Source organism: Melozone crissalis, unplaced genomic scaffold (assembly GCF_028551555.1).
Source record: "Melozone crissalis strain CALT ecotype California unplaced genomic scaffold, PUWL_Pcris_2 ptg000027l_1, whole genome shotgun sequence".
Classification (NCBI taxonomy): domain Eukaryota; kingdom Metazoa; phylum Chordata; class Aves; order Passeriformes; family Passerellidae; genus Melozone; species Melozone crissalis.
Window position 1 is genome coordinate 18632704 of NW_026535805.1, and position 22869 is coordinate 18655572.

The 22869-nt window shown below is 35.6% G+C and overlaps 1 protein-coding gene across 1 annotated transcript in view; it reads left to right on the forward strand.

Moving 5' to 3' along the window:
• The window catches only part of TTC27 (tetratricopeptide repeat domain 27), a 112501-nt gene that overhangs the window by 8778 nt on the left and 80854 nt on the right, over nucleotides 1–22869 (forward strand). Inside the window, exons 4-8 of the mRNA XM_054280067.1 lie at nucleotides 7827–7967; nucleotides 10660–10762; nucleotides 13041–13205; nucleotides 17160–17296; nucleotides 19961–20073. Coding sequence (XP_054136042.1) covers nucleotides 7827–7967; nucleotides 10660–10762; nucleotides 13041–13205; nucleotides 17160–17296; nucleotides 19961–20073 — 659 coding nt within the window. The remainder of the gene's footprint in view (nucleotides 1–7826; nucleotides 7968–10659; nucleotides 10763–13040; nucleotides 13206–17159; nucleotides 17297–19960; nucleotides 20074–22869) is intronic.

Genomic DNA, 22869 nt, shown 5'->3' on the forward strand with positions numbered 1-22869 from the left:
CGAAAAGTAGTTCCCGTTTCTCTACTTATTTCCTGCTGGAAATGTTGGGTTTGGATGGAGAAGATATCTTTAATATAGGCACTTACTCAAAGGGCATTTTCAATCAATAAACTTTTTTATGTGTTTATTTTGGGATACATTCTTAGCTGAATCGAAGAAAGATGTTTATAAATGGCTTAGAAATTTCCCCTCCTCAAGGAAAGGTAGAAGTTGCGTATCTTGCAAATAGCAGAGTGTTTGGCAGATGGTAACAGTAGGTTTGTACGCTCACTATCCTGTTATGCTCCTGAATGCCAAGTGAGTGGAGATAATATTAGTACAAAAATGCTAATTTATGTAGAGCTTTTGGAAAGAGAAGGGAATGTGGGAGATGAAACTCCCAAGGAGGACTCTCAGTTTTATTTATTTTGTCATTATTTTATGTAGATTACTTATCAACACCCTAACTTCTTTTAGTGAGATGTGTGTGTTGTTCCTCATGGCAGTACCACAGTCCAGACTCTCCTCACATGGGGTTTTAGCACTGCTTCTTGATTTTTCTCTTGGGGTTAAAGCTGTGGTAAAATACTGATTGCTGCATTGTGTCAGTGAAGAACATATCAGTAGTTTCTGTTAATGCTGAATCTATACATGAGTTTGAATTTAGAATTTCCCTAAGAATAGGGTATGGACCATGAGCAATGTAAGTGCTGTAAACTGAAATGAGGGGAAGTTGGAGTATATGAAAAGTTTCACATAAAACTGTTGGCTCTGCTGCCTTACTGTGGCATGTTTTCCATAATTCATAAAGTCCTGCCTTACGTTCATTTGCAAGGTATTATTTCTAAATAACTAATTCAGATACAGTATTGCTCCTGGTTTTTTAAATAGATGTTTATAAATTTAGTTTATCTTTTAGGGCTGGCACAGTAAGTAGGGGGATAGAACATAAGAAAATAAAGATAGTATAGAAAGTAATCTTAGACCTAAGGCGTTTCAGCTGGGCTAATTATTAAAGATTAGGAGCAGGCCTGATTTTAACAGGCTGCACCTGTAGCCAATAAGAAGAGTGTTATAAAAGAGTGGGTTGGCTGGTTGAGGGGGAACTGGAGTCAGTTTGCTACTGCAAGAAAAGGAAGAGTCAGTGCTTAGAGGAGCTGCCCTCAAGAAACATCAAGGAGATACGAAACTCTTGCAATAAGGGGACAACAATATGGAACCTTTGCAATATAATGACAACAACAGTATGTATAGATAGGCTTTTTTTTTTGCATGATTTTTGGTACTTGAAATTCAAATCTTGTCTTCTGATGACTAAATAAGTAACAGTGGAAACCAAGTGTACTAAACCTTTTGGGATGTGAAATGAGCAAAAGTTTTGAAGTGTGCTACCTCTGAAGGAAAAAGTAGTTAATTTTGCCTTTGTATATAGTAAAAATAATAAAACCTAATAATTTGTTCATGATATTAAATATTATGATATTCTTACAAATTTTGGTTTCTGTTTACTGGAGAACTCTGTATTCTATGTTAGTGTGTGTGCACAGGTTGCAGTCTAATGCAGTCTGCAGCCCAAGATGATACTTACAGGATTACTGTCACTGACAGAGTTCAGAGACCTGGAAAATACAGTATTCATAATTTCTATTAACCATTTTATAGAATCATTAAATGTTTTGACTTGGATGGGACTTTAAAGATCACCCAGTTCCAAGCCCTTGGCCATGGGTAGGATTACCTTCCACCAGACCAGAGTTCCAGCCAATCTGGCCTTGCACAATTCCGGGGAAGGGGCATCCCCAGCTTCACTGGGCACCCTGTTCCAGTGCCACAGCACCCTCACAGCAAAGAATTTCCTTGCCTTAACCTACTCCCTGTCAGTTTTGAGCCACTCCCCCTTGTCCTGTCACTACATGCCCTTGTAAATAGTCTCGCTCCCTCTTGTAGGTCCCCTTCAGGTACTGGAGGGCCACAATTAGGTCACCCCAAATCCTTCCTTTTTTCCAGGCAATTTCATTTAATGTCTGGAAGAGTGATATACTAATTCCCTGTTGAGTAAGGAAATACATGATCTCCTGTTTGGCTTCTGTTGTGTTTCTGCAGTGGCTGGGAGTGTGATGCTTTGAAATGTGTTTGCTTATGCAGGGGTGGTATTGCAGAAACTAAACTGGCAAGAGATTATATGGGAAAATGGACTTTATTTCTAATGAGGGCTCCATCAGACTTCCATATTGCTTCAAGGTTTAGCTATTTATGCATTCAGGCAGAAGTTTACCTTTATTTCTATTACTGTTATCTGTATTGTCTTCTGACTTGTTTGTGTTGATTTTTTTTTTTTTCCCAAGAGCACTACGCACTTACATGCTAAAATATAATATCCAGTTCTTCTCTTTATTAAAAGTCTTAATTCAAAAGGTTTTGAATTATGTTTTGAATTCTCTTAATGTACTTTTCATTCCAAGGATTCTTAGTATATGAGCACTCTGTAAAAATGAACATCTCAATAGTGACATTTTTTGTTTCCTTTAATCCAACTTTCCTTTCATACATACACAAATATTCAGAAAATGTGGGTTAAAAATGGAACTCTTAAGTTTCTCTGTCTGTTGTAGCCTTCCATATTCTGTCATCAAGGCTGATACAATCCCTTTTTAAACAGATCATCAATTTTCTAGGTTTTCAAACTAAAAAGATTTTTCCCACATCAAGGTTAAAGAATTACATCTTTGTGTTTCTTTTAGCATGTTCTAAGTAATGTCACTAAATTTCACCTTTACAATGTCTCATTTATTTAATGAATATTTTAAAAACTCTTATTTTCAGAACACTTTATTGGATTAGTCTTTGTTTCCAGGGTGTATAACTGCTGCCATTTCTGTCCTTGGAAAGTTTCACCTCTGGATCAGTGACATAGCTTCATTTTTGCTCCCAGCTAACTTCTTTTCTTACAAGTGCAGTAAGGCTGCATGAGACTGCAGTTATTTTAGTGAAGAATAAATAAAATAGCCTCTTTAAGATGATCTGATAATTTAAGATGAGTTGCTCGTGGGGCCTCTTGGATGCCTTCAATGAACAATATTCATGAGTATGTGTCTATTATTTCCCTTTCCTCCTTCAGTCTACCCTTCTCTCTAAACTATGGTTGCATTCATGTACTCTATTAAGATTTGGGTTCATGTCCTGCAGAACTCACTTGTGATTTTCAGAGTCCACACAAAAGTAGCATTTTATTTATTAGATGTATTTCAGTTTTCTAAAATAACTGTGAGACTTTATCACACCACTGAATAGTCTGACTGATAACATGCTGCATTTTTTAATGAGTGAATGTGGTAAAAAAAGATTAAAAAATACTGAATTGTAGTTAAGGTGGATTAGTAGTTCTTGTTTTGATCTTGTTTGGGTTAGACTACAACATTATTAATGAGCTCAGTGCTTAAAATAAGTGGCTTATAGCAATGGGCTCCTTGTGTCTTAAAAAAGTTGTTACTGCCTCTGTGTGTAAGGGAATAAAAGATATGAAACTGATGAAGTTGGAGCATCTTTATTCTGCCTGAGGTTTCAGAGCTTTTCTGTATTACCTCATACAGCTGAGCTCAGTATTTTTAGTTGATGAACTGGAAAATTATGTGTAGTAGTACTAATGAAGACCACTGATGATTAAGAATGTTGAGAGGACAAGCTGCTTGATGCTTTATTTGTTGTCTGATTTCATATTCACAAATAGAATATATCTGGTAACAGTGAGAAGCTCCATCTGGAAGATCTCAATCTGTTAATTGATAATACCTGTAAACAACTGGTAGGAGTTCTCCAAGTACATTTATCAACGGTTCTTGCTCTTCTTTTTGTAGCTTGCAGGCTGATCCAAAGGATAAGTTTTGGAATAGTTTAATAATTTATTTTTTAAAATGTTTTTATTACTCCTCCTTTTATGCATTATTTGATCCTTTTGCTGGAAGAGACTGAAATATTGCCATGCTTTTGTTGGAATCTCTAGTCATGGTCATAATTAATATGAAAAACACTAATGTACTTTGTGGCACTGCTGTCTCAAATCCAGTGTGATTCCTTGGTCTTGTTAATTCAGTCTGTTGTGAATTCCTCTTTCAGGCCCAGATGCTTGGCTTCTATTAGCATGCCCTAGCTAGGAAGAAAAAAATCTGTGCTTGACCAGCAAGATATAGGCTTTGAAAGTTACGCAGATTTCTCCCTCTTGTGGGGAATGTAAGGATGCATGATAAAGGCTAAATCCGGAGGCAGAGTCTTGTAAGCAAAGATAGTCTGCTAAAATTGCCTACAGTTTTGCCCTGCATTCTCTTGGTATGAATATAGAACACAAGGGGGAATCTTACTGCAGAAATTAATTCTTAATGCAGTCACTTGAAAAATTCCCCCTTAGTAGCAGAGCAAAGTCACCTCATGAACAAGAGGGGTTTATGAACAAGAGCTTTCATAACCAAAGTACTTCTTTGACATGTAGTGCTCTCAAGCAAGATTTGCTTGCAAGAGCTCACCATGATTATCTTTAATCTGGACTCAGCTTTCCATAGGTTACCTGTTGGTGATTTGGCTTGTAAAACTGGGGACAGCCTCCTGTGTAATCTTGCCTTCTTTTCAGAAAGCTGAAGAGAGAAGGAAAAAAATTACAGAGAAAAGTTATATGCAAAAGCAGTATTTCCATTGCATTAGAGTGTAAAGAGTGAATTCTGTTTTCAAGGACCAAACCTTTGGCAGGTAACCTCAGTACATCCTCTGTTAATCTGAAATGTAGATCACTTTAGCTTTGCCAAATGACAAATTGTTGTGGAGTAGTCTTTGTATTTTTAAAAATATGAGAAGCCCAGTATATATGGCTTAGTAGCCACAGGCAGAAGCTTCCTGATCTGATAATTTGTTTGTCTACACCCCACCTTTGCTTCCATTTAATCAAGTCTTCCCAAGCCTTTAGCCTGGCTTTGTCTCCTTCTTTATGTCTGCACTTACATTTTTATATACAGGGGAAGGATCCCCAAGACAGGAAGAGCTGATGAAATGTTACAAAGGCCAGAGTGGTTCTCAATGTAGAAGTAAAAGCATGCTGAATGCTCACTTTGCTTCTAGTCTATCATTAGCATTAATTCCCTAAACTAAAATTCTCATACACTCTATTTTTAGAGCTATTGAATGTGAATGGCAGGAGCTTTCTTCTGATTTTTATCATTACTCAGGTGGCTCCAGTTGTGGAGGGAAATACTTTTTGAAATACTGTGAAAATTGAAATACACAAGAGTACTGTCCAGCTTGCAGTTGATTCAGGGCTTTAGTAGTACTAACTAAAAAGCAGCCATTGAGTTACTGTTTATAAGTTGAATATAGAAACAAATAATCTCTGTGCTTCAGAAATTAAAAAATACTGATCTTGAATTGAGCTTAATTTGTGTGTATTTTGTGTGTTTATTTGTGATGGTCAAACAGAACCACTTGCAGGTCCAGCAGAAGCTAGAGGACTACTCCAGTGATTTCTCTGCATATGTTATGAAGTAATTATCTAGTATATGTTTCTGTGCTTTAAGAATTACTCCTGAAGAAAATAATTATACCTTGTGATAAGTTTGATGAAGAATAGAAAGACTCAAAAATCTAACCCAGGTTTACTGGCTAAGGAACATTATATTAGCAAATCTTGGGCTGTGTCTATTTTGAGATACATGAAATTTTGGAGCTACAAGATAGGTTCAATGCATTTTATGTTTAGGTGTTTAAACACAAGAACACCACCTCAGAATTCCCTTTTGCTCTTAGCCAATGTTTTCGAGATTTTGGTGGACTTCTATTCTTAACTTTGCAGTCCTTGAAGCCGTAACACCTTAAGTATCTTCTTACTTGTAGCTGTTCTCTCACCTTAAAGACTACATCAGGGCAGTGAATTCTGCATGGATAATACAGTCTTAGAGCACAGACTGGAAAAATGAATGTTGGTTTAAACTTTCTCAGGTAAAGGATGCCTGCATTTCTGGATGGGATTTATTTCCTGAAAAAGGACATGGATTTGTTAAAATAGAAGATAGCATTTCTTTGGCTCTGGGACTTGTTTGCTTATTGTCAAGGCTGTAATATGTCATCTCAGCTTTCCCTTCTCCCTCCCTCATTCTTTGTTAATGTTACATTGGCAGGACTGAGGTTTGTGGTGAAAGGACCTGAAATGTGAATTTGAGGTTAATTTGTTAATACAGTGCTTAAACAAGTACAGATAACTCTAGCATTGCAAGGCTGTTTCTGAAAAAGGTTTTATAACAAATCTCCTTTGCTTTCCTGTTGGATATTTTAAGTGTGGTCTACTCTGATTATAGAAAGAGTCAAAAATATGCAGACAGGAAAAAGTTTATATTAAACTGAAAACTGTATTGAGTGTCCCACTATGTGTGTGTATTTGAAAAATTAATATTTAGAAGTACTGATTGTGATGACTTTCCCCTCTCAAAATTACAGATGTTGATAAGGTTATTCCTTTCTGAATGGCCAGAGGTGCAACAGATCCAGTATATTTCCAGTTGACAGTTTTTTTCCTTTATTCTCAAGTGGTTTGTCTGACTGTTGTGGTCATCATTTTCCACAGTGGGATTGAAATGACTGCAGTGATGTCATACAGAAATTGCCCTTTGTCCCAAATCATTGTCTGCAAAGTAAAAGTGTTTTCAATGTTAATGCTAACTAAAAACCCCATAGTAAATCAGTGTAAACTTAACAGAATAAACTTAAAGATTACTCTGTTATTAAAAGGTGATGTTGGAGATTCATATAGCATAACAATTTTTGTCTTTGATAGAACCTGTTGATACAGGTATTGAGAAGAGTTTCAGATAACTCAGGAATTATTTGTTTAGTTTGAAAAGCTGAAATGCGATTCAAGTAACTTATACCTTGGTTGTGTAGGCTGATTCAGAATCTTTCCCAGGCAAGTGACTTCAATGCAAGCTGTCATTGAACCTTCTGATCTTCTTTGTCCTTTCCATTCCCTTTTGCTGCCCCTTTTATACCAACTGAAAACTAAACCCTTATTTTTTTGTTCATTAAGGAAATCTGTCATATGAGAGCCAGGAATAGACTGATAAATGGACATCTCCCTGAGCCTGAAGATAAACTGCTCAAATGCTTCCATTGTGTTAAAAGGCAGGGGAGAATAGGTGACTGTCAGATGAGGTGACAGTCACCACTGAGAGTCCCTGGAGAGCCACCTCAGGGCCATTAAGTGAAAGTGTTGCTGTAGAGAACATCATACAGGAATACATCCAAAGCAGAGAGAGTTTTTATTTATCAGACAAAGGGAATAAGGGCTCTGATATTGCTGCTCTGATGCCATTCCAACAGGAAGCTCCCTCTGGGGAAAGAAAACATAACATATACTGACAACACTGCAGGAATATCTAGTGTGTTTCAGTGCTGTAGGTTAATTTAATTATAAAATTGTTTTGTTTCTGTGATTGCAAATTGAATGGCATGGATTTACCAAGCTTTTCTCTTTAGATCATGGGAATGAATGTATTACTGGAATGTGTTTGGGGTTAGTTGACTGGATGACATGGCATTTCAGGTGGGAGGAAATCGGTGTCTTGCAGATTGCATTGATGTTATGTATCAGGACAGCAAGAAACAGTGTAGAATTTACCATGATTTGGTAAAAGGTTGAGATTCCTAGAGACAGAGTTTTAGGTTTTGTTTTGGTTTTGTTTTTTGGGTTTTTTTTATGTTTTGAACAGACATTTTCCCTAAATACTTTAATAGCTTTTTTTCTGTTCTATGTTACGTTATTTTTTAATAAACTTAAGTTTCCCGAAACTTGTCTTTTTTCCCCCCCCTTCTTTTAGCCAAAAATGCTGCATGCAGCTGTTCTGAAGATGCTGGTTCTAGATGGTGAATCAGTTTATAGTTTGACTTCTCATCCTATTTTGCTGCTTATAGCCAGGATAATCCTTGTGAATTCAAGACACAAACTCACATCTCTCCAGGTAAGAAGTATGTGACTAATGACTATGACTACCAGCTACTGCTTAATTGGTTCTCTCATTCTTTTCTTCGTACCTCATTGAATCATTCTGACTTCTATTTCTTTCCTTATAACTCTGAGGTTCTTCCCTCTAAGAAACTGTTAGGACAAAGTGATTTCAATTAATCACAAGTACCTTCTTCTTAAAGATAAGCTAGTTACTCACTGCCTTCCCTAAAAAAGAGGAAAGAGGTCTTCCTTAGCTGTAAAATGAGAAAATTTAATACAGCCAACTTTATCCAGGCTTTATACTTTGTGATATTATTTGTTAGGGGGTTGCTGGGAATGCCCAGTAATGCAGCTTACATGTCCCTATACCCTTTTTAACAAGCTTTTGGATACTGTTAACCATTACTGTGTGAATTCCAACTCCAAATCTCTGTGTTTGTGTGTTAAAAACAAGCAGACATGATGAAGCACTCTTAGAGGCTCTGTACCTGCCCTGTAGTTTGGCAGCAGCCTGGTTGGTAGCAGGGCTCTCTGGAAGCGAGGGACTTTTAACAGCAGCAACTTCTCTTGATTGAATTCCAGTTGAACTGAATTTGGCTGGAGATCAAAATGCCACATGGCCTCTCTTTATGCTTGGCTGACAACATCCATTCCCAGATGGGTCTTTGTATGAGTGATGAATTAAACTGTGTGGGAGATGTTGGCTGTACTGCGTTTCTGGAAGCCAAGTTCTTCCATCATTTTCCCTCTTATTCACAGATGAGTGCTGTTGAATTTCAGCAACTGGGTCAGTCAGATAAACAGCAAAGGTACCTGGTATAGAGAATTCCCCTGATGCCTCCCCTAAGAATAACATAATGAGGAGCTTTATTCTACAGGGTTGAGGTTCAGTTATTTTTGTCTGCATTAAGTTTGAATAGTAGTTCAAAGGCAACAGCTGATAGGAAGTACTTTCATCAACAGGTTGATGTAGCAATTAAAGCTTGCCCTTCTTGTTCTTTTCAGCTTGATTCAAAGGTGGCCTCTTAATACTTTTGCTGTTTTAATAGTAGTGCACATAAATTTAAAACAAAGTAAAATGCTTCAAAATGTATTATCTAGAGCATTAATAAAGCCCTGTATGATACTTCACATGTAAGATTAAATGCTTAAAAATAATCTGTAAGTTTTCAACTTGGTTCCCAGAAAATGTTGCTGATAGAATACTGTACACAGCTCAGCTGGTTTATCTGAAACTTTAAAAATATATTCTCACTGATTCTGTAATTTCTAAGTGGTGAGCATAAGGCCTCAGGACATTGTATCATTAAACTGAATACTCCATTGTGTGGGAAAGTTAATAGTTCATTGTATAAAGCTAAACTCAAGTAATTTGAAACTTGTTACTTAAATTGATTAGATTTCTAAATAAATGATGAAATGTTGGGATCTGACCTCTTTCATGAAGCCTGTTTGTGTGCTTTACTCTGTCCAGCTTGATATCAAAAGTCATCTTTCATTGCTCTTGGAAAGAGATGCTATTATTCTTTTTGATAGTTCCTATCTAGGGACATTAGCATCAGCTCCATGTAATTAGTTTAGATGTTTGTGCTTGAATACTGCACAGCCCTTAGGTCAGTCTGGAGCATACCTGCATAAAAGGTCCAGAAGATGGGTGCCTCTAAAACAATCAAACATCTTTCATAGAAAATGTTTGGTGTGCTAGCTGCACCAGAATAAATAACAATCATAAGAGCCTTTGTAGAGGTGTACTCTACATTCACAGATTATAATCTTAAGTATAATTTTGAGACTAGAATATTGAAATTAACTCTTCCATGCATTTTCTCCTGTGGCAACTAGAGAAGAGGTTAAGAGACTGTGGGGAATTTATGGTTTGTGTACACAGCTTTCTAAAATCAGATATTTCCTGGGCTGTGGTTCAGCTCTCCCTGCTGTGGGGTGATTGCTTAGTTCAGTAACATCTTTGCCCTTCTGAAGTTCACATACAGACGTTAGAATTATCAATTGGGATTGTAATGTGTTCTCAAGAGCAATTCTGCTCCCATTGTGCCTCTCTCTTGCCATTTGAAGAAATAAAAAAAGGTCAAACAGAACAGGTCAAAATGCATAGAAGGGTGACAGTGGATTATGAGAAATACTGAATGGCTTCTGTACAAACAGTAACTAAATAGTTAGGACTCTTCAGGCTGGAAGATTGCTGAAGAATGAGATCATGGCTTTCTATTAAAATAATCTATGTGACACAAAAGAAGATAAGTAAGAAACAGCTGGATTTGGGGTTTTGGTTTTATTTTGGTCCTTTTCTGTTACAAGAGTTAGGAGCTATGAAATCAAAGTACCAAGTGACTTCTCCAAGATAAGTGTATGCAAGTATTCCTTTTTTCTGCTGTTCACAGCATTTCTTACCAGATGGTGGTACTAAAGATTTACAGGGTTCAAAGAGCAGTTAGAGAAATTAATAGAGGGAAAATCCATAAAACCCTTGGAGCACCATAGAACTGCCTGGATCTGTTCATCTTTATGCTAGGCTATGTTTGTTTTTTTTTTACAATAAAACAGCTGTTTTAGACAGGTTTGATTTTTGAAAACTAGAATTGAATAGATCACAAAGTCTGTATTTTAAAACCACTTTAGTTTTTTTCTTTTATTTTCTTAAAGGTCTATACTTGTTATGAACTTGATGTATCCATATTTTCTTTCAGACTTTACCTTGGTGGACTCTAAGATGTGTAAATATTCACCAGCAGTTGTTGGAGGAGAGATCACCTGAGCTATTTACTCTTGCCCAGGCCTGTATAAAACAAGGTATATTTCTAATTACTTATTTTATTGGCTTGCAGCATCTCTTTTAGGATATCACGGGGGAGGGGAATTTGTAGTCATAACTGTTGAAATGCTCATCAGACATTTAGGTAACTGCAATGACTAGAAAGGGAGCACAATTTCACTTAAGTTGATATCAACTTCTAAGGCACATGCTATTTTTCAGCCTCTCAGATGAAAACGTGATTGTAGACAAAAGTTTTTTGGCAATGACTTGTTTTGAGACTCTTGGATATGGTTCTCAGAGACACATGATGTAGAATACACCTGAATATTTAGTGAGTTTCTTTTTGGTAGTTGTTGCTGGCTAGTGCCTCTTACCCGTTTATTTTCTCACTGGAGCCATGTATTATTTCAATCAAGTACCTTCATAGTCCATACAATACATACTTTTAAACCTTTTATTGTCTTTGAGTAGTGAGTGTCTTGAATCACCCACTTGCTTGTCTATATCAAGTTCTCAAGAAAACTTTGTGTACTAGAGAAAAAGACCTTCAAATTCAGGAGAAATTACATTTTTCTCAAGTGTTAGGTCAGTAGCATCACCTGAATAGAAGACAGCTGCAAGGATTCCCTGCTGTTCTGAAGCGGCCATTATGCAAAACCAATGGGATTTGGTGCAGTTTCCCATTCCTTTGGCCATGTGCCAAACGTGGTGTGGGTGCCAGAAGGATGTCATAAATTTGGGACATCAGTGCTTCTGGGCCACTGCATCAGGACTAGTAATGATGTGAAGCTTTCCTCAAAGGTCCTTGAAGTCTCAAAGTACCTAAGCCTGTCAAGCACTGTGAGTAAATGCTATTTAGGCAGTGGTAAGACTGCTTCTCAATGTGCCACTTGAGCTCATCCTAGGGCTTTAGCACAAGTAATCTTGTATTCACATCATTGAACCTTGCTAGCTGTGGAAAATCTAGCTGTAATGCACGATTAAACACTATAACCTGATCTTTTTTCCTTTGAAATTATATTGTGTCGCTCCATTCCAAAGTTGAGGTTTTGTGTGGTTTCCACTTGTATTTGCATGTCCAGTATTTTGTAGGCTTGGAGTAATATTTTTAAATTACTACTTGGTGGGTTTTTAAAAAAAATTTTAAACCTCATCTTTGAAAAAGTTGTTACTAAGCAGGATTTATCTATCCAAATTTTGATTTAGTGAATTAAAAAAGCTGTGTAAAAGCTGTATTCAGACTTAGCAGCTTTCTATATTAAGTGAAAGGTTTTAAGGATTAACAAGTACTAACAAAAAAAAAGCCTAGGAGGTTTGAACAATAAAATCTCTTCATGCTAGATTTGACTGCCAATCTCTAAATTAAAAAAAATAAAAAAAATTAGAGAAAATGTTTAAAAGATCCTTGATAATACTGTTTTTTATAGTAAGACTTTTTAACACCATTAATAAAGCTTATTTGAAAAATTAAGCATAAGAAGCCACCTCGGTGCTGTAACTGGGTAACCAGTCCTTTTTAAGTACTGTGATGCTGTAAGATTTTTTGGAATTCTTATTATCTAAATATTTTTGTAAAATGCAGAAATAAAGCATGAAGCACAAAACTCACTTCCATTTAAGCCTAATCAGATGAATAATTTTCAACTTAACGTCTGTATTTGCAGGAATATTTTCTTGTAACTTACTGTACCTTGATAGAACTTAAATATATAAGAAATACAAATGCTTTTATGCTGAATGAAAAAATTCAAGTCTTCTTTCTCAAAGACTTCAGATCTGTTCACAGAGGTATTTTTTCCAGTACAGATGGAGAACATGATCTTTATCACTCAGGAAGTTGATGATTATATAAAAAACAAACAAAAATTCAACACAAAAAAACCAGCCAAACAGAAAATGTCTTACAAATCCTAAGCCACCATTCAATGCTCGATCTGCTGTTGGAACTTTAATGAGAAGCTTTGTACTTAAGGGATGGGTATTAGCTCAATATTTTGTTCTTATGTTCTTTAGAAGGTCCAATACAATTGGAGTTGTTTATTTTCTGCAGAGGTGATATTTCCCACTTCTAATTTGCTGTTAAATGTAAGCAAAGATTGGACTTTTCTTTTTTCTGGTAATAATCCTTAGATATAAAACTTCAAAAATGCTTTAAATCACATATATCTTCTATACACTGTTAGTGAATTTTTAAAGGTGTGAAGGTGTAAAGAGCAACAGACTTTCTCTCATGGTACATTGCTAAAATGGTATTTTTAAAATACTATTCTCCGGAACTGCAGTCTCATCTCTTTTCTTTTTCTTAATTTGCAGTGACAGAAGCAGAAGCATTGTTCACAGGTGGTGAAAGCTGGCACTTAGCAGTTCAGTTCCATCTTGAGTCTGCCTATACATTTTTGTTTTACTATGAATATAAAAAAGCTAAGCACTGTTTCAATATGGCTAAAGACATAACAAAACTGCAGATTAATCTTACAGGTAAGTTTTGCTTGTAAAGTCTAAGAGGATGATTGGTTGGACCAAAATAACCTATGGCTTGTTGGGGCTTTTTGTGACATTTCCAAGGAATAAATAACTGTACTTTGAAAAAGCTTGATGTTTAACAGGTAGGTCTTACTTGTCTTCCAAGAATTAATATTGCTTGCAAGAGAAATAGGACATCTAGTTGAAAAATCATTCCAGAATGGTTATTTGAGGAGTTGGGGTATTATAAGCATTCTTCCTAGTGTTTCATGTCAAATTCTATGTCTCGTTGCATCTGCTGCTGTCATATGAATATTTTTTGTTTTGTTTATTTGGAGACACTTAGAAAGGTGTCTGCATGATATTTGATGCAGTCTTTCACCTTTTGTGCCACTAGCCTAGATCTGCTCTGTGTAAATAGCTTTTAGAAGTCACTCCCAGGGCTGGTATCATCATGGAAAATAAGTAGGGAAGTTAAATTTCTGATGAACAGAAATCACAAGGATTCAGTCACTATGGAGACTTTATAATTACCCTTTCAGAACCTATTCTTTGGTGTCAGGAAGATCAGAGTGCTGCACTTAAAACCTTCCATGTATAGATATTGATCTATGGTCTAGCTGGTCCTGCTAGGCAATCAAAATGACACATGACACCTTTTCTTTGTGAGAACTTGTGATTATACCTGAGTAGAAATGCAAAAAATCTTTATCTGGTTTTTTCTTGTGGGAAGTGCTAAGGAGCTGAAACATGCAACTTCCTTACTTGTTATATCACTGTATGTCACAAGGCTCATGCTCCTTTATATCTAGGTTGGAGATGCAGCTAATCCTATTTATATCATGAATCATTTTAATAATTTAATTTAAAATACCCAAAGCCATCAGCAGCAAAAAAAAAAAAAAGCTAAAGCACACAAAACAACAAATAATAACCCAAAGAAACACAAGCTCTCAGAAATTATGTGGAACTCCATGCTCAATTATTCAAAAGTTTTAAAAGCTTACTTTGAAAGATGTGTAATGAAAATAAAACATAATAGTTTGTATCTGAAGGAAATCTATATATTTCTATGGATCCTATCCTCTTTTCCCTGTATGCATGTGGTGTGTTCCAAGTATTTATTGCCAGCTTGGTATTATAAAGTACTTTTCTTTAAACGAGTAAAAATTTTTCTTGTTTTTTTTTTTTTATTAAAAATGTCAATACCTATGATGATACTCTAGCTATAAAAATGCAATTAACTGAGAATAAGTAAAATCAACGAGACAGTCTTGGTGTTGGATTTTTTTTTTCCTTTAAAGGAGATCTTCAGATTTTGGATTAATAATTTCCTTAAAACCAACTTAGAAAAAAACCTTCTTGTTTGGAGAAGGAGAAAAAAGATTGGAGGCAGTGGAATTATTTATATTTTTTATTACTTTACCAAGAGGTTATGATAGTCCCAGAGAAAGATTTTGGTGATACAGTATCTTGGAAAAATGTTGTGAAACTCCTAAATGTTCTGTGGTTTATCTCCATAAATCTATTAACATAGTTATGTCTAACCTGAAGGCAAATGAACTGAACTGAACATGTGGGAATTGTTGGCATTCTAGACAAATTCATTTGACATGCATGTTTGGGCTAAATGGGAGGAATGTTGCATCATCGAAAAAGACTTTGGTTAAATGTAAAAATCCAAGCTCTAGCAAAGACATTTTTAAGGCTTTTGGGAGGGATTTCCTTTTTAGGAAAGGATTTGGAGAGGTTTATATGCATTAATGTTTGTAATCCTTACTAGCTGAGTATTGTATTACAGCATGGAAATATATATTGTTCTTACAACAGAGTTTTTAGGGCCGATATTTTCCAAAGTTATTTCAGTAATACGTGAATAAATCATACTTGGTTTGTGTAAGTTTTTTAAGTCCCATTAATCCAAGTCTGTGTAGTGTTCATCTTTTATTGAAAAGCATCATTATGCTCCTCACAATGAGGCATAACCATCAATAACTCTACAAAACAATTTCCAGTATCCTTCTTGCATATAAATTTAGTGAAATGAAGAGTAGTAATCCAAAATAAATTTAAAATCATCAGATCTAGAGGATTAATAATGCTGAACTCTGAGATCTGTTTATTCTTTTCATACCCAGTAACCCATCTCTGGGAATACGAACACATCACTTTAAATATGAAACAGAAAGTAAAGTTTTTGTGTAGGTTCCTTTTACTTTGGGAGCATATACCATAGAATGTCAAGGGTTGAAAGGGACCTTAAAGATCAAGGACAGGGGCACTTCTCAGTACAGCAGGTTTCTCAAGGTGCTATCCAGCTGGCCTTGAACACTGCTATGGTGGTAGTGGTATAAACCAACCAAAAGTTTTTCTCAGCTTTAACACACGTGATAGATATTTTTCAAGTAAAAACCAGTATTTTGTCCCTGTAATAGCAAGAAATTCTTAGGTTTAAAAAATGGGGTGGGAGGTGTGAGAGCATAAATAAATCCCAGTTTCTGAGTGGTAGTAAGCAATTTTATTGGTATCCAGAATAACTTTGCAAGTGTTTCCTTCAGCTGTTTAGGCAGTAAGACATAACAGGAAGTGAATTACAGCATAGTGATTTTCAAGCAATATTAAAATAGAGGATTGAATGCCACTGTGTAAAATTAGTAGCAATCATTAGACAGTATTTTGCTCTGTGTGTCTCTCTGCAGTGTGCTGTGTGATTTTCAAAGTGATATTTTTAGAACCTTTTTCATTTCTTCATAAACTCTTAATACAGGGCTTTTCCACTAAATGGGGTAATTGGCAGAAATGGAGAAATCAGTTTAATTTCTGGCTTCCCTACTCATCTCTTTCCACTTTCAGGAAGACAAGTGTGTGACTGCTGTTTCAGTCCCTCTGCTGGATGAGGTTTATGGATTGTGGCCTCATCATCAGGCCTTTGTCACATGAGCAGTCAGTCATCTTTACCTCAAAGATTTTATATACTGAAAATTTTTCAAAATTATCACAAAAATAAGAACTTGATTTCATCTTAATTGGTTCTGCAAAAGCAGCAGATGGATTGCTAGCAGTGAATTAGCTCTCATTCCTCCATTTTACATTGTATTACAGTAATAATGAACAAGCAAACCTTCAAATTTTATAGAGTAATTTTTAGGTCCATTTTTGGCTCTGGTTATGAGCTAAAATTCTGTTATTTTAAGTTATTGTCCTGAAATTACTCTTTTATTTCTCTGCATTTTACAAGCAAGTTGCTAACAGAAGAGGAACAGATGTTTTTCCTTACAATTTGGTATCAATGTCAATTACCACTTTAAAAACTAATAAAAATTGTCAGTGGGTCCAATAAGGAACTGAAGAAACAACACTGGGTGAGGTCTCACGTTGTGCATTCTGAATCTTGGTTAATTCATTATAGAGCCTTCGCTGGTTTGCTGTTTCACTCACTCCTGATATTACTTTTATGGTATCTTAGGTGCTGTATTCTGGTAACATGTCTGTGATCCTTTTTCAAAGGATCTAACTCTTCAGATGAAGACTTGAAATATTTAAAATGATGGCTTGTAAGATATTATTAAGATATTATGGGATTTTCATTTGCATAAATATCTCCATGTAGTCACTAACTTCTAGCAGTCAAATTGAACAATTGTTTCTGGTTTATTGCTTGGAAATAAGCAGAGAAGTGGTGAAACTTGATGACTAGGAGTTTTCAAAATGCTGGGTTATGGAGAATTTCATTAAAAGCAGCTTTGCTAGACCTATATAGCTGTGTTTGTAACGTGTACTACTTTGTGTGTTTGCTGGCAGTGAGAACACTGCAAAGAGATCAAGCTGAGGCTAACCACCACTAAATTTTATAGGTTAATTCTCCATGTATTTCTCTATTTTGTCTGGGGTTATTTTGGTAGTAACTCTCTAGTATACTATTAAATATCTGGTTTGTTGTGTTCATTAATATAAACATATCTTCTGTAGGTGCTTTGGGGAAGAGAACACGATTTCAGGAAAAATACGTTGCACAGCTTATTTTGGATGTCCAAAGAACAGATGGATTCTTCCTTCCTCACAGTGAACTAAGTCCAGCTGCAACACCTCTAGAAAGCTTGACAATAGTATGTATCTGAGAAGAATTGTTTTAATTTCTTAAAATGAAAATGTTCTGAGGCTTTTGTTGGGTGTCTACTAGGGAAAAGTGTGTTGTGCCTAGAGAAACTTAGCTGGGATTTTTGAAAATTCATGAAAGAACTGTGGCTCAGTAGTTTGCGCAATATTAAAGGACATGGGGTAAAGCAACATATGAATGTCTGCAAGACAGATGTGGCTACTCAGCTAAGAGCATGTTTGCAAATATGATCTTCTACAGTTCATGTATTAATTTTTAGTGACTAAGAATGATGGAGCTAGGAAAACAGGTGAGAGGCAGATTTTCAAAGTAGTCTGCAAGACATCACAGGATTTCAGAGATTCCTGTGGACTGACAGACGTATTCAGTTACAGTGCAAAGATAGGAAATTGCTCTATTTATTCCTGTGGCATGAATTATGTGAGTTGGTCCTACTGATCTTAAGGGTGTACATGATGACTTCAATTATAAATTGCTTGAGAACCACAGTATTGATTTAGGATGACATTTTTCCCCATAAGGAGATTTAAATTTATTTGAACTTCCTAAAGAAGCCAGAGATGAATTGAGCCATTATGGTCCCAAGTTTATACTTCAAGTAGGAAAGCCTTTATTAAAAAATACTGTGCCTTGGTAGACTTCCAGGTCAAGCAGGGATCTTAAGCAAAAAAAAAAAAGTCAGTATTTCTCTATTTCAAAATTGAATGCATAAATATCTTAAGAGACTAATCTAGATTTTTCGTGTTTGCCCATTATCACATCCTTGGTGTTGCATTTGATTTGATGAAACAAGGTTGACTACACATGTGACAACTTGGGCTTATGGTAGAGCTACATATGGCAACCCCTTATGGCATAGTGAGAGCTCAGGAGAGGCTGCCTGGTGAATGTTGCACTTAGTTATAGACTTTAATTACAACTTACCTAGAACAAAATGATAGGATGCATTGTTCTTAGAGTTCTTAACTGGGATATTGTTTGAGTGTTTTTTCCCAGTTACTCACAAATTTCTGAAGTATTTGCTCCCAGGTCAGTTGCTGTGAAAGGAAAGCCTCAGTCTTGAGGTGATGAATAAGGACTCTTGATATGAAGTGGTATGTTAAAATAGTTTCATCAGTTTTAAACAATTCAGAACTGTTTTTATGTTTTAAGGAAGTTGTTTTTATATCTAGGAATGGAAATCAGGTTTTAAAGCTCTGGCATAGAGTTACAGTTGAGTTCAGTTGATCAATATTTGTAGTGAAGCTAAAGTAATTAGTACCATTTATACAAGTTAGATTTTTAAAATTATTTAGGCCTGAAAGAGGAAATTGTAATTTATGTTACACCTGATGAAGTATCATTGTACTTCTTCAAAATTTATTTTCCACTGGAAGTGGTAGATAATCTTTCTATAGTTTAATACAGTAAGAGAAGAAAATGATGGTAATAAATTTGACTTTAAAACTGTGAATATCTTACTTATCCTCTTAAAATGAAAACTTATTTTCTTCACATTCTCTGTCAAATCACAATTTCCTTTCATTTATGTAGTGATAAAATACTGTTGATGAATGCATATAACTCACTTCAAAGCATTCCTGTTTGCTCTTTGTTCTTCTGTGGACCTTCATTTTGATCTTGCCAACGGAAGATATGAATGAGAAACAGCTACTACTGGGACACTGAAGGGAAATTAATAGGAAATTTGAAAAACTGTTAATATAAATCCATTATCTGTTTTTAATAATTTGTAAAAACTACTACTGGTAACTAAAATCCAGTAGTATGATAATTGGTTTCAGGACCAGTTTTGGTTTGAGTTTGTTTTTCAAGGGGAGAAGGAAGAAGTAGTATTGCAGCTACTTCCTCTGCTTACAGCCAAGGAAATCTTTCATTGTTTTCAAACAAACACCGATTCTATGAACATGTTAATTTGCACTTTTCAGACATAGATTAGATTATATTATTTTCTTCTTCAAGTTAAATAAATGATAGACAGTGAACTACAGGTAGTTTTTTTTTTTTTTTTGGTAAAACTAAAGCCTCTTTAAATAGAAAGTGTGTTCCAGAGGAAATTTTATGAAAAATCACAGGTAGTTGTCCAGGAGTAAAAGTTTTCAGAATGTGCTTGCTCAGTGAGGTCTTTTCAGTCTCTCCTGTTTTTTGGGTTTTTTTAATTTACCTTTACTGCCAGAAGTCATGGCTTGTGTAGTTGACTTTTACTGATACTTAAACAGGAATCCTTAAATTCCCAGATGTCCAAGGTGGCTAGCCTGAAAACCCACATTAATGACCATAACATCAATTTGTTTCAGTTGTGTGTACATATATAGTAGAGGATGAAATTGTTGATAATTCTATGAGTAACAGCTTGAAAAGGGAAGCTGCCTTAAGGCTTATTTAAATAGACAATTGATATTAGCTAACCTTAGAGTTGCTCTGAATGCTGTTCCTCATGCATAAGAAACAGTATATTTGTAGGAGAGATGTTTTGGGTGATAATTCCTTGTACTGGATTCATTACTTAGTTATTCTATCATAATGGTAAATTACTTTCCATTGTGTCATTCTTTAAAGGTAGTATTATCCTTTTTCAAACAAGTCTATATTTTTCCATATTTTGAAGGCATAATTCTGTCTATTTTAAAATATTCTTTTTTTCTTCCGGCAGAATTATGATTTAAATGATGACACGCTGCTTAATGAGATCAAATTAGCAGATGCTGATCAGTACCAGGTACCTGATTTGTGTGCAGAAGAGCTTGCTGTAATCCTTGGAATATGGTAAGTTGGTTTATGGTTACTTTAAAACAAACCCAAAGAAACAACTGCATGAATCATTATTACAATGAAATAATGAAATGACGAGTTGAGGGGACATTTTTTCCTTATTATATAGTCTGGCCAAAAGATTTGCATTGTAGATGGATAACATTTTCAGTTTTCTCACAGTGAGCTGTAGTGTCCAATTGAGAATTTTAGCAATATTTCATTAATAGCTATATTGTTGTTTTACCTTTAAAAAGCTCTATATTCTTTGTGCTTCAGGTTAGTTACATTTCAGATTTCAGCTGGCATTAGCTACCATACAGTGATAGCACTTCAGTGAATTTTGAAAACATATTTCAGATTGTGCAGTTGGCAGCTTCCTGTGAGGATCAACCATCAAGCAAATGCCCTACTACTCACTGAAATGGGAATACTTGTAAAAATTCAGTGTCTTTTACTAGTGAAAAACCATAGTATAAAGTCCTTGTGATTCTGCACCTTTGTTTTTTTCACCTTTTAGAAATTATATGCTACATGGGTTTTGTAAATAGCATAGGAGAGCAAAAGGCAGGCCTGAGGTCTGAGGATCAGAAGTCAGGGCATGTAGAAGCATAATATAGTCAGTCAGTGACTCTGGTGAAGTGTTCACCATCGCTGACTCTCAGAGTGCTTTTCTGATCTCTGAGGTCCAAAATGACGGAATCTTTTAGATCCAGTTTGAGGACCATGTGGTGAACAGTGGGTTGACATAAATTCTTAGCCCACTCACTTTTAGTCTTCCACACTCTGACTCAAGGCAAAGCTTTTCCCTTGCTGAGAACCATTTTCACGGGCACTGTATTTTTTAACACAGTATTGTTTTATGTTCGGGTTATATAATCCTTCCTGTTCCCTCCCTTCTGAAGGAAATTTTAATTTACATACTGCTCTTTTTTGTTTTATTTTCGTTTTTTTAAGGGTACACTTTCAGTTTTACATTGCCTGGGTGCGCAGTAGGTTTTTTGATCACAGTGTTTGAGTTTGAAACCATCACTGTCATGTTCTGAGCAGTGGCTAGGAACCATATTGCCTGCCAGTTGTGTTTGGCAAGACAAAACTAAAGACAGCAAACCAAATCAGTGTTGCTTCCCTGAAGGATTGGTAAACGCCATTTAGTTGGTGGGGTGATGTTAAGTGACTGAAGCTGTCTCAGTCAGAGATGGAGACGAGATTTGAGATCCAACCTTGTTGCAGAAAGGGTGTTGTAATAGGATGTCAGCTTTGAGAATTCTTGTAACAGAGTAGAGTTTAGGCTTGGATTGCTGGCTGTACCCTTGGTGTCCATACCAGCTATTGTATGTCACTTTGTGAGGAAGCATAGACATGTTAAAGCATTTAACAGCATTGGCTTTTAAGCAAAACATTCTTCTCAAGCCTTCTTCTGTAGCAGGTTCTGGGCTTTAATGCATGAGGACTGCAATTCTGGAGGGTAAATGCTTCATTTAATAAATAATAAGTTAGCTTTAGAATTTCTGTAAGCTGTTTCATTTTTAATAGCTTTAGCAATGTTACTCAATGTTTTTCATCTTTCAAAATCAGTTTTTCAAACATGTAGTCATAATCCAGAAAGTGATGCTTTGATGACTATTAATTCCACTGTTTCAAATATGGGTCATTAAGTCCCAAAGTTTGTAACTCATTAGTTAAGCTGAATACTTTATCCATTAGGTTGTCAAGGTAGACCTGATTAATCAGATTTAAGAATTGGTTGTAAGCTGCTGCCAATTAGCTTTTGCTGTTTTACTAGAAAATACCTTTTTCTGCTGCACACTACCTCTTATTCCAAGGTTCTGTTTAATCTGTCTAAAGAATGTCTGTTTCTCATTGTTGTCTTTCCCTCTTTTATTTCAATAAACTCCTTAAGACAAGACTCAAGAGTGGTGAGAAAATAGCTTACAAAACTGAATGATGTGATGATTAGTGACTTCTCTTCATATTGCTATGAAAAGATCCCTCATCTTACATAGTAGATCCTAAGTTCTACTCAGATTTCAACTCCTGAAATTCTCTGGGATGAACTGGTTTATCTGTCCTTGAACCAGAACAAATACAGGTCATGGAAATTAAATGTTCATAAAGCAGTCTGACAAGAACTAACAGAGTAATTAGAAATGCTTAAAACTAAGGTACAATTCTACTCCAGATTCAGATTCAAATTATAGCTTTAAATTTGATTTGGTTCAGTATGGAAAAATAGTTAAAACAATTTAGTTGTTCTTCTGTCTTTCAAGACTTACATTTTTGCACTTCAGGCTTTGTAAATGGATGTGGCAGAAATGGAAATCAGAGATCTGTTTTAGCACTGTTTTTATCTGGAAGAGCTGCATCTATTAGCTTCAAAAAGCAGTGACAAAAATTGATCTAGAATAAGAAGAGGATTAATCCTTCCTGCTTGAAACAATTTATTTTTAGGATGATGAAAAATAAGTTCTACTTTTGTCGCAATTTAACTGTCCCTTGGTTTACCTGTGCTTTTCAAAGGCTATGGTCATGTCATTTAACATTCTGGTTGCCTAACTGCTGTTGAGTTGCTATAATCCTTGAACTTTTCTTGCTGCCTTTTTTTCCTCTTTTTTTTTGTGGTTGTCTCCCTCCCCCATGCATAGAGAAACTTGCTATTGTTTACCTGAAGTCAGTTGACTTGAGTTGACTACATCCAGCCAACTAGAAGTCTGTCTGCTAGCAGCTGACATTGGATATGATAAAAAGATTTAACTGGAGCAGTGAAATTCTTTATGACTTTCCTGTTTGCATGAAATTCTGCACAAGGCA